Below are 16,362 nucleotides of genomic sequence, written 5' to 3' on the forward strand. Positions count from 1 at the left end.
TTCCAAGCGGGATCAGTATTGGGGTGTATAGCTTTAAATAACTGCCGGGGTCACCCTGAACATTCTGATCCCAGCAACGGTCGCTGTTTATGTGCTGGAGATGGTGCAGACTGGGAGTCACTGGTCTGCAGTCGGAGGGTTTGGTCCTCTGATTGATCTGGAGGCTCAGTTATCCCCCAAAACCGGTGACCGACTTGAGGATGAAGCAGGACGAGGGTCCCAAAATGACACTTCTGGAAGAGTTACAGGTGGGAGGGCTGTGCCGAGGGTCTGCGCATCCCCCAAAAAGGGGGGGAGACGTCCCAAAATCCCACTGGCATGTTGCCAGAGCAGGGAAGGATGCGGGGGGATGATGCTTTGTGCCCTGCCGGGGGCAGGTTTAGCATCGTGGGTGGGAGCACAGAGCCAAAATGGTTTCTGAGAGAGAAGCAGACATTCCCCATGTTGCTCGGGGGGAATTTGGGGAGCTGTGATGCCCAAATCGCTCCGTTTATTCCCACTCTGACACCCCTGTAACACACTCAAGCTCACTATTGTATTTAAATTGCTATTTTATTTCAATTGTGATTGTATCTAAGTTGTGATTTAATTTAAATAGTGATTTAATTCAAATTGGGGTTTTATTTCGGTGGCGATTTTACTTAAATTGCGATTTAATTCAAATTGGTGTTTTACTTAAGTAACAATTTTACTAAAATTGCCATTTAAAGCGATTTGATTAAGCCCCTTTTGTCCCGTGCCTTTTCTGAGGTTGGGGTTTGGGTTTTTGAGGTTTTTTTCTGGTAAATCTGGAGGGGAGCAGACACATTGCTAAGAAGGGACGGAGGGTGGTGGAGATCGGCGTGGGAGAGAGGACGGGAAAGCCACAGGCGTGTCATAATCCGGCTGCCGGGTGACGCGGGCGAGTGCCGGGAGCTGGCGGGGAGGTCGCAGCAAGTCGGCTTTGAAATTAGTACTCGGGGGGCCTGAAAAAGCTCATTCCCAGATGGGAACGTTTGTTCCTTTTGCTCATTAAATTAACTGGTGAGCGGGAGGTGTGAGCTTCCCGAGCGTCGCTGCTGCGCGGTGGCAGGTGATGCCATTCGGTCGAAGCAGGAATTCGGGGGATAAAAAGCAGATTTCCGGTATTTTGCTCTTCTCTAAAGAGAAGGGTTTCCTGGAGGCCCTTTCAAAGCTGCAGTTGCGACTCGAGTGTGAGACGTGGTTGGGTTTTTATTTCTTTGAGCGTGGTGATCCCGGTGATGCCCTTCCCCAGCCCAGGGGCAAGGGGAGAAGAGAACTCCTGTAGTTCTCCTTTGGCTTTTAAGGCACAGATGCTCTTTGTGCAGCGCTGGCAGTGGTATTTCAGCTAAGGAGGGCATTAGCTGTTAGCCTTTGGCTTTTCTTTTGAGGAGAAAAACGCAGTTTTGTGTGGAAAGCGGGCTTGCAGCAAGAGAAGCCCGAGCCTGGTTGGGCTGAAGTCGAAGCTTCACCCTTGCAGGTTCTTGAGGGCCTTTGGAGGTTGGTGGTGGCCATGTCCTGTGGCCAAGTGCCATCTAGTGAGTCCTGCAGGTATCACGTTTAGAGAATGAAACTGGCTGTGCTCAAAAGTGTGGAGTTGGGTTCCCCCACCCCACCCCACCCCCAGTTTGGAAATCCCTATTTTAGTTTTTTGAAAGGAACCACAAGAACGAAGCAGGAGGTTTGGTTTTGGTTTGAAACACTCAGCTGTCTCCCCTTTTAGTAAATCCTTCCAGACTCACGGTGTATACAATACAGGTGACGTTACAGGTGGTTTTATTTGGGTATGGGAATAAAAACCTCCTCCAAGTCCGTGTTTTTAGGGCTGTGCCTGGAGGAGGAGACACGCAGAGGCGTGATGCTCGTGGGCTCGCGTGGCGCAGGGATGGGTGATGACTGGGAGGACGTAAGGGAGCTCTCCTCACCTGGTCCCAACTTGTATCTTCTTCTCCTCATTAAACAGAGACATGACGAGGAGGCGGTGATTGACCAGGGAAGAACGAGCACCATTGTCAATATTCACTATGAGAAGGAGGAGCTGGAAGGTGAGTCGGGAGAGGTGCCACCAGCCCCACGAGTTTTCCCGTCGCGCAAAGTCCCTGCCGCATCCTGTGCTCAGTGTATGCATCACCTGCAGCGAAACGTGGCGTGCTTCTAAATAAACGAGCACGCTTATTTTCACATTGTTTTAATATTATGGCTTTTAGACAGAGGGGAAAAAGCCCCCGCAGCATCTGCGGTATGAGTGTTGGCCATGTTCCCAGCTTGTTTCCTCAGAGGCTGCTCTTGGCTTGGAGAGGTCAGGAGAATAATTTGATGACTGCAGACACAGGGCTGTGATTTTCTTTTTTTTTTGTTCCAGACTTCATTATCACAGGACTGATTGGATCTCCTCTTGTCGCCTTGTGCCAACAAAGATTTTAAAAATAATTACCTTCTGTCGCTGCTTAATGAGCAGGCCTGAGTGTTGTCCAGCTGAAGCTGGAATTTTAGACAAGGGTTGATATTTTCAGGGCACTTTTAGGTGACCCGGAGCCATTGCTTGTTGTTGCTCTGTTGTTGCAAAGTTAGAGTAAAACAGGCTTGGAAAAAGGGAGGGGTCTCTGACATTCGGGGATGCAGTGAAACTAAAATGAAGAGAAGTTGGTGTTTCCTCCTGGGATGGATGCACTGGTTTAATCGTGGCAGCGGCGTCAACCATCTCCGCAATATCGAGAGTGATGCGAACACTGCTTTTTTCGCAGGCCACCGCACCCTGTCCGTGGGCGTGCGGATGCCGCTGGTGAGGCAAAGCCACCGGCACCACCGACCCCACCGCCAGAAACATCGGAAGAAGGAACGGGAGAAGGACTGTGCCCCGATGGAGCAGGGCTACCACTGTAAGTCCCGCCGCAGCGTTCACGAGCCTCCTCGGGGCTGCGTGGGTGCCGGGGTCCTCTGCAAGCAGGTCCGTGTGGCTGATTTGTGTGGTTTGCTGTTCTTCTGAGGGAAAGTGGCATTATTTGGGAGGCAGTTGAAGGCATAATGGATTGAGGCTGGTCTTCCTTAGAGGGATCCTGCCTTTAAAAATGGAAACGTGGGGAAGGAAAGTGGCCCGTCCTTATGCAGAAGTGGAACAGATGGTTCTCCTTCTCCATGGCTCTGTGCAAGCCTGGCCAGACCCGGAGGAGAGGGGCCAGCCCAGTATTTAGGGCTGAACTGGTGCCGATCGATGGCCACTTTGCGTGTGAGCGTGACGGGTCGAATGCAGGTGTGGTAACGGGATTTATCTTCTGCCCCCAGACACCCCATCCCAGCGGGTGCAGTTCATCCTCAGCACCGAGGAGGACGAGCAGCATGTTCCCCACCACTTGTTCACTGAGCTGGATGAGATCTTCCTGAAGGAGGGTGAAGATGCCGAGTGGAAGGAAACGGCAAGGTAAATCCCTGCTGCCGGCTGTGGTGGCGGCCGTGGGCTCTGCCTTCCGCTCTCCGGGACGCGAAGCTTTTGCAGCTGCAGGTGCCGATGCGCGGAGCCTTCTCCTCTTGCCGCCCCGTAGCTGCACCAAAGGGGTTGCAGAGCTGAGGCTGTTTTCTTGCAATGGGGCTGATTGTGCCTGATGTCCGCAGGTGGCTGAAGTTTGAGGAGGATGTGGAAGATGGTGGCGAGCGCTGGAGCAAGCCCTATGTGGCCACGCTGTCCTTGCACAGCCTCTTCGAGCTGCGGAGCTGCATCAGCAACGGGATGGTGCTGCTGGATGTTTGTGCCAACAGCATTGAAGAGATCGCAGGTACTGAGCACGCTGTGACCCGCCGGGAACGGCTGAGCTCAATTTGCCGCGGTGCCCTTCACTCCCATATCAAACCCTGCCCCAATGGCACGTCCTTTTCCAGAAGTCGCGCTGTGTTTTTAAATCGTGGGTTGCTTTTTGGACGTAGACTGGGTGTACAACAGTGACATCAGCTTTTTCTCCCAGTATGGGAGCCTTTTGAAAGCCATTTGTGGGGTCAGAGAGGCGATTAGAGAATATTCTCCGGCCAGAAAGGAGTGTCAGGGCTTGGCAGGCTGCTCTCAGGAACACGGAGTCTGCGTAAGAGCTGAACCTCCTTAAATAAACTACTTACTACAAGCTGTTTCCTCCCGTTCTTTGTTTTGTTTTTTTCCTCTTGCCTTAACATCCAGGATTTAAGAGCTTTAAAGGCAGAGTTTATCTGGCAGGTGACCAAGCAGCATATTTCTGTGGGGAAGATAATTGAAGTTAATTGAAAAAGCGGCTTTGGAGAAATTATCTTTGACTGGCAGGTCTCCATTCAGCCCTTGCAAGAGCTGGAGAAGTCGGAGCCGTTCTTAGCACGTTTCTCCCCGGGCTTGGCAAATTGCAGTTGATGGGCAAAGGAAACTCTGGGAAAGTCTGTGCTAGAGATTGCTTATAATTTGTTGAAATGTGTCCAGTCTAGAGAGTCTGTCTAGAAACGCCAGATCGGGCAAAAAAATGACATTATCTAGGATGGGGAATAATTATCTGAGCGGAGTGATGAATAAGCACTTTGATGATGGCTTTTAGCAAAAGAGAATTCTTCCTTTCGCTGCAAAGGCTGAACTGCATTAAAACGTCTTGCTAAGCAAGGCTGAGCCCGCGTTAGGGTATCCTGCGTGGCGCAGCCTTCGCCGGGGGCTTGAGGGGTCGGGGCTTGGGGACTTTCTGCTCTGACGGCTTCGTTTCCCGTTGCCATCTCCAGATATGATCTTGGGCCAGCAAGAGCAGTCTGTGGAGTTTGATGAGCGCATGCGGGTGAAAGTTCGAGAAGTGCTTTTGAAGAAGCATCACCATCAGAACGAGAAGAAAAGAAACAACCTTCTCTCCATCGTCTGCTCATTTGCTGACACGAGCAAGAAGCAGTTAGACGTGCATCCCCTCGACAAGCCAGGTGAGGGTTCCTGCAGGGTTTGGTACCCGGTGAGGGTTTCTGCCAGGCTTTGGCCCCATTAGACTTCTCCTGGCAAAGAAGCGTCCCGATTGCTCCTTGCCTGTCTTTCTGAGTGTCTTTCTCCTCCCAGCCCAAACACTCACTCCTCACCCATCTCCCACCACTGCAGAAGCTAAAAATGGGGTGAACTATGACAGCAATGCGATGGATCTAAGCAAGGTGAGACACTCGTAGCTTTCTTACGCCTTTAGGGCCAGATTTGCTCTTGCAAACTTGGCTGCAGAGTGTTCTGCAGAGTGCTGTGGGCTTTGCTTTTGGGGTAATGGCCTGAAAATCCCTTGTCGTGCCCAGGCGGAGCTGCGCTTCATGAAGAAAATTCCCACCGGGGCTGAAGCGTGCAACGTGCTCGTAGGAGAGCTGGATTTCCTTCGCCAGCCCATCATGGCATTTGTCCGCCTGAGCCCAGCTGTCCTTCTCTCGGGCATGACGGAAGTTCCCATCCCAACGAGGTCTGAATGAGAAGCGCAAAGTTTTTATTTAAAAAAAAAAACAAACACCACAACAAAACACCAAATTCACGCATCAGTTGGGCGTCCCAGGGGAACACGGCCAGTGGGAGCAAGCACGTTTCTCCCACCCACATGTCCTTGCTTTCATTCCTCCCTTCCCTGCTGGAGCTTTTAAACCCATTGGCCAATTTTAATGAAAGTTGGCCCAAAATTCAAATTTGCATTTGGTTTTGATGCATTTCAAATTCATCACCGGAGTCGGTGAGCCTACACGTCCCCCCTGGAGCCATGCTCTGGGCTGGGAGCTCCCAGGGATTTCTTTGGGCGCCCTTTGAGTGAGGCCATGTTCTTCTCTCTCATTTTGGTTTTCTTGCCTAGGTTCCTGTTTGTTTTGCTTGGACCAGGAGGAAAAGCCCATCAGTACCATGAGATCGGCAGGTCCATGGCTACTATCATGACGGATGAGGTGTGACGAGATAAGAGATATCTCCGGGTCATTTTTTGGGGCTTTCTTCACCTCTCCCTGTCTCTGTAGTAGTGAGGAAGAGGGTTTGCTGTCCCTCTTAGCTGCCTGCTGGAGGCTAAAATCCCACCTGGGCTGCAGCCTGCGCCTCATCCTTCTCCCCAGGGTCCCCAGCACGCTGTCCCCAGTGGTGGCATTGCCAGGGCCAGTGAAACTTCTCCTCTTGAAGCAGAAGGCTGTGATGTGCCATGGGGGACGGGAGCCTGGTGGAGATGGTTACAAATACTGTGATGCACAGATTTTTCCTTTGGGGGGAATATTTCCTGCCATTTCAATCCAACAGGCGATTTGGGGGAAATGACCTTGCATTTAGCCAAGACTTAATTGCACTGGTTAGGACATCCGAGATGGGTCATCCTCTTACCAGGTTGTCTCCTACGGCAGGTTTTCCACGACATTGCCTATAAAGCCAAGAACCGGGCTGACCTGGTGGCTGGCATCGATGAGTTTCTGGATCAGGTCATGGTTTTGCCGCCAGGAGAGTGGGATCCCTCCATCCGAATTGAGCCCCCGAAAAACGTCCCTTCGCAGGTGGGTGCTGCGGCAGAAGGAGGCACGAGGGGGACGGGCAGGAGGGCAGCACGGCTGGGGGTGCTGCTTAGGGGCCCAAATTCACAGGTCACGTACCCAGCCCAAAAAGCAAAACAAGCCAGTGGCTGCAAAGACATATCTTTATCTTATTTCCATTTTAACAGGAAAAAAGGAAGGTGCCAGAAGCTCTCGATGACAGTGCTTCTCACAGCAAGCCGGAGAAGCACAGCGGTCCTGAACTGGAGCGGACAGGAAGGTGTGAACTGAAATAGTTTGGTGGGGTGCTTTTCTGTTTGCCCCTAAAATCTGAGTGTGCACCTCCCTTCTAGCAGAGTTTTGGGGTGAACTGGGTCAGTGAAGGGGCTCCAGGTTCCCAGCTTGGTCCCCTGGGCTGGGCGGGTGGGACATTTGGGCAGCTGGGCTGAGCCACAGCGTGGTTGCACAGAGGTTTTCTTGCTTTGGGGTGGAAGCAGATGTGTAAGTACCTCCAGGTAGAGCTCTGCTGCTTCTCAAAGTGAGGGACTGTTGCAATAAGAGGGGACGGGCTCTCAGGTTTGGTCTCTTTTTCTTTTTGTTGGAGGGTTTTTTCATATGCCTCAGTTTCTACTGGGGCTAAAATGGAAGAAGGAGACTTCTTTTTAGCAACGGAAGTTACTCTGTGCTTGTGATTGTCCTTCCTCAGCCAAGAAAACTTAACGTGGTCTTCCACGATAATGTTTTTTTGTTGTTTTTTTTTTTCTTCCTCCAGGCTCTTTGGAGGTTTGATCCGGGATGTGAAGCGAAAAGCCCCCTGGTTCTGGAGTGACTTTCGGGATGGTCTGAGCCTGCAGTGTCTGGCGTCCTTCCTCTTCCTCTACTGTGCCTGCATGTCCCCCATCATCACCTTTGGGGGTCTGCTGGGGGAGGCGACCAACGGCCACATAGTGAGCACCTCTCTCTGTTGGGTGGCACGGGGGAGGACAAAACTCATGCAAAAGTCCTTGCTGCAGTGAATTTGCACTTGTTTTTTTTCCCTCTAATGATTTAATTACTCACTGTTGCCTCTCTTCCCCGGACAGAGTGCCATGGAGTCGCTGCTGGGCGCATCCATGACCGGCGTGGTGTATTCCCTCTTTGCTGGCCAACCTCTCGCCCTTCTTGGCAGCACCGGCCCCGTCCTCGTGTTCGAGAAGGTCCTCTACAAATTCTGCAAGTAAGGCTGGCTGCTGCGGCCAGGTGCTGCGAGCGCCTTCAGAAGGCAGGGATGGAGAAAAGATGTTTTTCTTAGTGGTAGTTGGTAGATTTAAGTTGTCTTCTGTGTCACAGACATCACGCGCTGCTGCTTTAGTATGTGACGGTGCAGGAGCCCTCGGTCTCTGAAGGTTGGATGGGGTGGTCCGGGGTTTTTAGGGTTAAAGTGAAAGAGCAGGAGGAGGAGAAACCACAAGGATGTGGATGTCCGAGATGGGCTGCACAGGGAAGATGAGACAAATGACTCTGGTTTGGGAATGAGGGAAGATTTGCTTTCCTCTCAGTACAAACTCGGGCACTTTTTTGTATGATTGTTGCTGGAAGTGGAAATATATTTTACCCACATATCCAAAGAGTTTTCTGGTCCAATGTTTTGATGATTTTTGAGAAAGCAGGAGCTTTTCAGGCGAAATGGATATTTTCCATGACAGTCTTTTTGTTGTGGCAACTGTGATGGGAGATTAACCCCCCTTTTTGCAATTAAATTTATTATGAAGCCCCAGCTTGCTGGCAGCAGGTAACTGGGTGCAAACCCAGCCGGTTTCGCTGTTAGGGCATCGGGGTGATGTGGGAGAACACCACCTTCCGCAACAGGGACCTGACCTCAATTAGTCTCCGAGGCAGGAATGCAGGAAACTGCATTTACCATCTGCAGCCTTGACACGCTCCTGAATTGCTGCCGACTTTCCCCGAAGGAAGGCACGGCTCGGAGCCTCTTGCTGCCCTCTCCACCCTGCGTTTTCTTTTACTTTCCCAGGGACTACGCGCTCTCCTATCTCTCTCTACGGGCGTGCATCGGGCTGTGGACCGCCTTCTTCTGCATAGTGCTGGTGGCCACCGATGCTAGCTCTTTGGTGTGCTACATCACCCGCTTCACTGAAGAAGCCTTTGCCTCCCTCACCTGCATCATCTTCATCTATGAGGCTCTGGAGAAGCTGAGTCACCTGCGAGAGGCCTACCCTGTGCACACGCACAGCAAGCTGGACTTCCTCACCATCTCCTAGTGGGTTTCTTCCTCCTAAAGTGCCGCTGCCCCTTGGCAGGAGCTCAGGGCTGCACCTCCATCGCCTTCCCCTCACCCCTGTCTTGGCTTCTCTCCTCCCAGCTGTAAGTGTGAGGCACCGACCCATCCCAGCAACGAAACCCTGCAGTTCTGGGAGAGCAACAAGATCAATGTGTCTGGCATTACCTGGGAGAACCTCACGGTGACTGTAAGTGCCCCGAGTCACTGCTTCCTCGTGCCGTGGCCGCGGGGTCCAGGGGTGCTGGCCTGGTGCAAAGCTCAGAGCCCTTCAGGTGATGGTGGGCTTCCAACTTGTTCCAGTGCTGCTCTGAAAAGTCGTTACTTCAGTCTAAGGTGTGGGTTTAACCCCATTGGGCCTGGGAAGGAGAGTCCACCTCATCCCCGACATGGTGGGCAATAACTGTTATCCTCAGGACAGCGGTTCTGTCTGGGAGCAAGGTTCAGTGGGTGTTTTGGTTATTGGAGAAGTTGGAGGACTTAAGTTCATGCTTGAAGGCTGTAATTAGCTTCCTTAATTGGTTCCTAGTAACTCCAGGCCTTGCTTTCTTACTCAGCGCTATCTGAAGGTACGTGCATAAACTTGCGTGTCTGAGCAGCCCCTTGGGCCGTTGTTGCTGGAAGCAGAGCTCAGGCACAGGGTGGGATGCTCTTATGGACATCTTCACCCCCCTTGGCCGTGTCCTGTGAGCCTGCCCCTGGGAAGGGACAATTTGTCTCTTCTCCTTTCCAGCCACTGTTGTCTTAGCCCTCCTTCCCCGTCCCCAAGAGTTTCCAGTGTTTCCTTCCCCTCTGGTGTCTTCTTCAGCCACGGTTACCTGCCGTTCAAGCGGAGGATGTGCCATAGGTCTGTGGTACAGTGTCCCATCACATCTCCTCTCTCCGCTGTCGTGTGTAGTTCCATGTGTCACTTATTCAGCTGCTGCTGATCGTGAAATATAAATCGCCACTGGCAGCAGCAGTCCCGAGGTCACGGATCTTGGAGCAAGATCCTCCAAACTCCCTAGTTATCCGAGGTTTCTTTGCCGCATGTGCACTACCTTTGTGTCCTGACGCTCTGTTTCCCCAGGAATGTCGGTATTTGCATGGAGAGTTTCGTGGACCTGCCTGTGGACACAATGGCCCCTACACACCTGATGTCTTCTTCTGGTGCTGCATCCTCTTCTTCTCCACCTTTGTCCTGTCGGGCTTATTGAGGAAGTTTAAAACCAGCCGCTACTTCCCAACCAGAGTAGGTAGAAGAGAGTGGCCAACAGCAGTCTCCACACTCATTTCCCAAAATGGCTTTCCAGGAGCACTAAGCAGTGTTTGCCACCGCTTGGTCAAACTGAGAAATGTTGACCTTGAAGGCCAAACTTCCATGTCCCTCACTCATTTCCAGGAGTGCAAAACGATCGTAGCGTTTCCCACCTGCCTCACGACCTGCCCCAGAGCGGTTTTTTGCCCAGGCAGTGGGAAATCAGGTCTTCCTAAGTTGGTTGTTTGTTGTTTTTTCGTTTGTGTTTTTTTTCACCTGGTGTGCCCAAGGGGAAAGTTGATTCAAATGAGGAACTGCCATAGAAAAAGACACAAAAGACACTGTTTCTTCCTTTTGAGGAGTAAATGATGCCTCAGTGCCTTATTCCCATTGTAGCTGTGAGTGCAGCTGTAGTGGCAGACGTCTGTTTCGTTATTTTTTAATATTTATTGGCTTTTTTTTAAGGTTTGAATTTAAACCACCCTTTTCCACCTAATCAAACTTTTTTTATTGCCTGACCCCAGATCTCGCAGGTACAAACACAGCAACAGTATCTAACCGAGGGATTTGGCTGCATCTTCTCAGAGTGGTGGGAATTTGTTAACCAGCCTTAATGCTGTTGATGTCTTTAACTTTTCCATCTCACGGTATGGCCCCGTTTGTGCTGTCCCTTTCAGCTCTGCTTTCTTGCTCCAGGTACGGTCCACAGTAAGTGACTTTGGTGTCTTCCTCACCATCGTCATCATGGTGCTCATTGACTTCCTGGTTGGGATCCCGTCGCCGAAGCTCCACGTCCCCCACATGTTCAAGGTAATGGGGTGTTTTGGTGTGGAGCCGCTTTCAGCCCTTGGGGATGCCACAAGGTGATGCTGGGACAGGACAGGGCTGAGCCTGGAGATGCTGGTGGTGTTACCATCTCCTCTTCCACCTCCGAGTGCATCGTTTCCTTCTGGAAAGAGGAAGCCAGCCCCAAAACTTGATACCTACAGAAGTATCTATAGGTGCTTGCGATGAGGACGCTGGCACTGCTGAACCCCGTAGTAGAGGGTGACGTGAAGGCAGGGCCAGGAGATGAGGCGGCACAGCGATGGAGAGGAAAATCAAAGCCAGTGAAGTGGCTGGGCTGGGAGTTGATCCTGATGTGTGTTTTGGCTTTGTTGCAGCCTACCAGAGACGACCGCGGGTGGTTGGTCAACCCCATAGGGCCCAACCCTTGGTGGACGGTGTTGGCCGCGCCCATCCCAGCTCTGCTCTGCACCATCTTGATATTCATGGACCAGCAGATCACGGCTGTCATTGTCAACAGGAAGGAGCACAAGCTGAAGGTAAGGGGCTGCAAGAGCTGACCCCATCCCCACCCCACTCTGGGCTGCAGGTGTGGGGAGAAGCTCCTATGCCAAGTGCTTTGTGAAGGCGTTGGTTTGGGACAATGTCAGGCTGTGTGGCAGGATGCTCTGCTGGATTAGTGATGTCACAGGGAGCAAACGAGGGGAGTTCAGATGAGCAATCTTTTGGAGGAACAAATTAATTTTCAAGCACTACAGAAGCGTGTTTTTGTTTCAAAACGCCAGCAGGAGCTGGGGGAACGAACTGTTTTGATGCACTGCCAGAGATAACTCAGGGTCACATCTTGCTTGCAAACAGTAGAACTTTCTTTATGAATGAAAATAGTCTTTTTGTTTGTTTGAGAAGTAGCTATTGCACAAACCTCCCAAATCCACTTGGTCTGAACCCCTGCCAGATTTTCACGAAAGGTGCTTGCGCAAAGACCGGATCCATCCTTATTTTTGCCAATTCTTCTCTTAAATTTTCAAGAGGGTGACTTGCGCCCAAGTAGGGTTTGAGTCTGAGTGCTGTGGGATGCTCTGTTCCTTGTTTTGCTGCCCACAGAAAGGATGCGGGTACCACCTGGACCTTTTCATGGTGGCCGTGATGCTCGGGGTGTGCTCCGTGATGGGGCTGCCCTGGTTTGTGGCTGCGACTGTCCTGTCCATCACCCACGTCAATAGCCTCAAAGTGGAGTCTGGCTGCTCAGCTCCAGGAGAACAACCCAAGTTTCTGGGGATACGAGAGCAGAGAGTCACCGGCTTGATGATCTTTGTGCTCATGGGCTGCTCTGTCTTCTTCACTTCGGTGTTAAAGGTAAGAGGAAAATGCAAAACGCCCAACAAGCGTGAGCTTTTTGGAGGTTTGACAAAAACCATCCCCTCCCTCCAGGCCTGAGTAGGTGTGGAGCAGAGGAGGAGGCGATCCCAAACCTTGAGGCTTGGCCCACAGTGGGAACCAGCCTCAGTTACCCTTTCCAGCCCTTCACACCCCAGTTTGGTGTCCTCGAGGCAAGCGAGCAGGACAACTGCTTTAATTCCCAGGTGTCTCTCAGGCCCACCTGTGTTTATGGGTTACGATGAAGCGGATTCAGACCAGTACACTGCTCTCTTTCAAGCAGGCAGCACCTTATGGGATGCAATTGGCTCCCCCAAATGCCTCCCAACAGCCGTTCCCAGTAGCTAAACACACCAAAATCATCCCCGTGGGCTTCCTTGTGTGTTCCTCCCACAAAGTCACCACAGCTCAAGGCTAAAAGGAGGCACTTCGCTTTTGCGTGTTGCCACAAAAATGTGTAGAAATGTTCTTCTCCCATCACAGAACGTGGTGTACAGTTTCATTGGTGAAATGACCTATTTTCCTCCAACCTTTCAGGAAAATAGGATTATTCTAATGAAACGTAACTCAGAAGCTCAGCCTAAAGCAGAGCATTCACTCACTCACTCGCACACACAAAACCTCTACGGGTTAAGAGGTGACACATCTCTAACCCTGTGGAAACTGGAAAGTTTTAGGCAATTTTAGGCAGTGCCTCTAGAAGAGAGCAGTAATACTGAAAAAGCAATTAAAAAAATAAATTATTGCATTCTTTTTTTTTTAATTTCCCAGTTTATACCCATGCCTGTGCTTTACGGTGTCTTTCTCTACATGGGTGTGTCATCGCTCAGAGGGATTCAGGTACGGACTCTTACAGCGTGCAGCTCCCTGCTGTGTCATCTCCAGAGAGGCAGGAAAAAAGCAGTGGTGTGGGAGAAAACCTCCCCAAAAGCAGGCAGTGAAAGTATTTTGTATAAGGAGAAGATTGGTGGGGGCACAGGAGGTACGTAGGGCGGGAGGACCAGGCAAGTTCAGCGCGCTCTGCGTCACGGTTTGGGACAGGGCAGTGTTTGGTGTGGTGAAAATGGGGGAATTCAGTGCAAAGCGAAGGCGATTTCTACTGCCGGTGGGAATCCTCGCTGGGGGATTCAGTGGGCTGAGAAATGCCAAATAGCAAACAGAAGAATAGAATATATTAAAAATATATTTTTATAGAAGAACAGGGAGGGGGGGGTGAGATGGTCTGAGGAGGACCTGGGGTGCGGACTGATGAGAAGCTCACCATGAGCCGGCAATGCACAATCGCAGCCCAGAAGGCCGACTGCATCCTGGGCTGCATCAGCAGTGTGGCCGGCAGGGCGAGGGGGGGATTGTGCCCTCTGCTGTGCTCTGCTCTGGGGAGACCCCCTGCAGTGCTGCCTCCAGCTCAGGGGCTGCAGCACAGGAGAGACATGGACCTGGTGGAGCGGGGGCAGAGGAGGCCCCGGAGCTGCTGGGAGGGCTGGAGCCCCTCTGCTGGGAGGACAGGCTGGGAGAGGTGGGGGTGTTCAGCCCGGAGAAGAGAAGGCTCTGGGGAGCCCTCAGAGCCCCTTCCAGTGCCTAAAGGGGCTCCAGGAGAGCTGGGGAGGGACTCTGGATGAGGGAGGGGAGCGATGGGACGAGGGTGGATGGTTTGACACTGACAGAGGGCAGATTGAGATGAGATATCAGGGAGAAATTTTTCCCTGTGAGGGTGGTGAGGCACCAGCGCAGGTTGCCCTGAGAATCTGTGGCTGCCCCATCCCTGGAGGTGTTCAAGGCCAGGTTGGACGGGGCTTGGAGCAACCTGGGCTGGTGGGAGGTGTCCCTGCCCAAGGCAGGGGGTGGGACTGGATGATCTTCGAGGTCCCTTCCAACCTAAACCCTTCTGTGATTCTATAATAGAAGGACGTGGAATAATTGCAATTTGGTGGGCAGCTCTCATGGACACACTGGTTTATAGATGGAGCAAAGGGAAAACGGGTGCTGCTCCCGGGAGGAACAAAGTGGGATCCAGGATTTCTCACTGCACGCGAGATCCTGAAAACTCATTCCACGTCCCAACAGGGCCGAAACTTTCCGCAGCCCCAAGGGGTAACTTTTCCGCTTTTATTTTGCAGTTCTTCGACCGCTTGAAGCTCTTTTGGATGCCGGCAAAACACCAGCCGGATTTCATCTACCTGCGGCACGTTCCCTTGCGGAAGGTGCATTTCTTCACCATGATCCAGCTCATCTGCCTCGTCCTGCTCTGGGCCATCAAGGTGTCCCGTGCTGCCATCATCTTTCCCATGATGGTAAGAGCCGGTGCCGCTCGGCAGCGAGACGTTTGCAGCGTCAGAGTGAGACGTAGCATCATCTCACACCTCAACCCCCTCTTCCCTCTTATTTTGTGAAGGTTTTGGCTCTCGTGTTTGTCCGGAAAGTGATGGACTTCTGCTTCTCAAAGCGGGAGCTCAGCTTTTTGGATGACCTTATGCCAGAAAGCAGGAAGAAGTTGGCCGATGCCAAAAATGAAGCCAAAGAAGAAGAGGTGATGCTTGCTGGGTGCTCGGGGGTGGGTGTCTCCCACGGGCTCTGAGATTGCCTCTTTCTGTCACAGCTTCTCTTGAAATGTTGGGGGAAGATCCAAACTCAATAGAAATAGATCCTGACAGCCTGGATCCCGCATCATAACCTTGTTTTTAAATTAGCAGTGAGCTTAACACTTGAATAGCGGTATAATTTTTAAAGGTGCCATTTATAATAAACATTATAATTATGATGAAAAGATTTGCTCATAAGGGTGGTTTTAACCCCCTCCCAAAATGTTTGGAGTGAAAGGTCTTTCCCTGGCTGCGCTAACAGAAGGTCAGAAGGAGAGGGCAGCACGTGGGCTTTGCTGGGTGTTTAGTTTATCTCCACTTCGATCATAGACAGAGAACTTTGATTTGTCCCTTTTTATGTCAGGAGTCCCAGGAGATGATGGAAGCTGCTGCTGCAAACTCCGTTCGGCTGCAGCTGGGCAAGACCAGCAGCGCGGATATCCCAAAGCCAAGCAGCGACAGGTAAAGCCCCACCAAGCAGCAGGACCCCCGGCAAGATTAGCCTGAAGGGGGTTGGCAGAATTTTCTCCACGTTTATCTTTGCTGAGCATCCCAGCGCCATGCACTCAGCTTGGTGGGAAGAGCAAATTTATGGGCAGGGCGGGCGGCAGAGCGCTGGCACAGGCTGCCCAGAGAGGTGGGGGAGTCTCCCACTCGGGAGCCATTCCAAACCCGCCTGGAGGTGTCCTGTGCCACTGCTGTAGGTGCCCCTGCTCTGGTGGGGGTGGGACTGGGGGAGCTCCAGAGGGCCCTTCCAGCCCTGACCAGTCTAGGATTCTGTGCAGAGCCTTTGCACAGAGCTGTAGCTCTGCGGCTCTCCGGCTCGCCTTCCAAACCTCCTCATCCCGCCCAACCCGCTGTGCTTATGCGCAGCTTTGGTTCTCCTCCCCCCCGTTCCTCTTGCTGGTGCTGATGCGCTGGGTGGCGTCAGTTCCCACAGTCACAGATTGCTGTCTCAAATATTTATTGCAGGACTGATCCTTCGGAGATTAATATCTCGGAAGAGATATCAAAAACAACCGTGTGGAAGGCTCTCACTATGAGCACGGAAACAGTCTGAATCTGGGGAGGAAAGAGGTAAAGGATCGCGTGGGAACGTGGCCGTGCTCCTCTGCGAGCGGTGGCACGTGCCTACGGCTTTTTTTTTTTTGCCTGCAATGCCGAGCAAGCGGCGAGGGCTGCGGCACGCGAACCAGCTCCTCTCTGCCGGCGCGGTCCCACGAGCGGGGCAACAGCCCCACTGATGACGCTCTCCCTCCTTTTCTCTCTCCTCCTTCCCCCCAACTCCAGTTTTCATGTGTAGGAATCTTGACTTTGAAGGAGAGGCGTGAGAACGTGACTCGGGGATGTGCCCACGCAGACATGGGCAGAAACCGCTTTTATTTTGTTTTCCAGTTGGCGGATTCCCCTTTAAGCCACGGCGATGGTTTCAGCTGTCCTTGGTGTGCTTCAGGCATTCCCTCTCTCCAGAGCAGCAAACTGAGGCGCACATGACAGTCAGTGGGAGTTCGGTGGTGTTCCGCCTCCGTGTGTTCGTGTGTGGGTTGTTGCCGCTTTGTAGCGGTAGAGGGACAGCTACCGCTTCATCGTTCAGTGCTATTTTTTTAATATCTCACTCCTCCTCTTCTGTTTCTCTTTTTGTTCCCCCAAAATAAACTCTG

The 16,362-nt window shown here is 52.1% G+C and overlaps 1 protein-coding gene across 1 annotated transcript; it reads left to right on the forward strand.

Moving 5' to 3' along the window:
* Nucleotides 1-1,885: 1,885 nt before the first annotated feature.
* On the forward strand, nucleotides 1,886-15,761 carry LOC309685464 (electroneutral sodium bicarbonate exchanger 1-like; the record flags this gene model as incomplete). Its single annotated transcript, XM_082501227.1, has 23 exons — nucleotides 1,886-2,045; nucleotides 2,745-2,879; nucleotides 3,283-3,418; nucleotides 3,610-3,770; nucleotides 4,720-4,908; nucleotides 5,039-5,127; nucleotides 5,260-5,417; nucleotides 5,796-5,883; nucleotides 6,325-6,471; nucleotides 6,636-6,727; nucleotides 7,220-7,394; nucleotides 7,530-7,663; nucleotides 8,459-8,704; nucleotides 8,807-8,912; nucleotides 9,792-9,953; nucleotides 10,656-10,769; nucleotides 11,123-11,284; nucleotides 11,850-12,101; nucleotides 12,894-12,962; nucleotides 14,240-14,413; nucleotides 14,515-14,649; nucleotides 15,066-15,163; nucleotides 15,674-15,761. The coding sequence occupies 23 exons, from the start codon at nucleotides 1,886-1,888 to the stop codon at nucleotides 15,759-15,761; spliced, it is 3,270 nt and encodes a 1,089-aa protein (XP_082357353.1).
* Nucleotides 15,762-16,362: the final 601 nt, after the last annotated feature.

Source organism: Vanellus vanellus (assembly GCF_965231255.1).
Source record: "Vanellus vanellus genome assembly, contig: HAP1_SCAFFOLD_118, whole genome shotgun sequence".
In the NCBI taxonomy this organism is placed as follows: Eukaryota; Metazoa; Chordata; class Aves; order Charadriiformes; family Charadriidae; genus Vanellus; species Vanellus vanellus.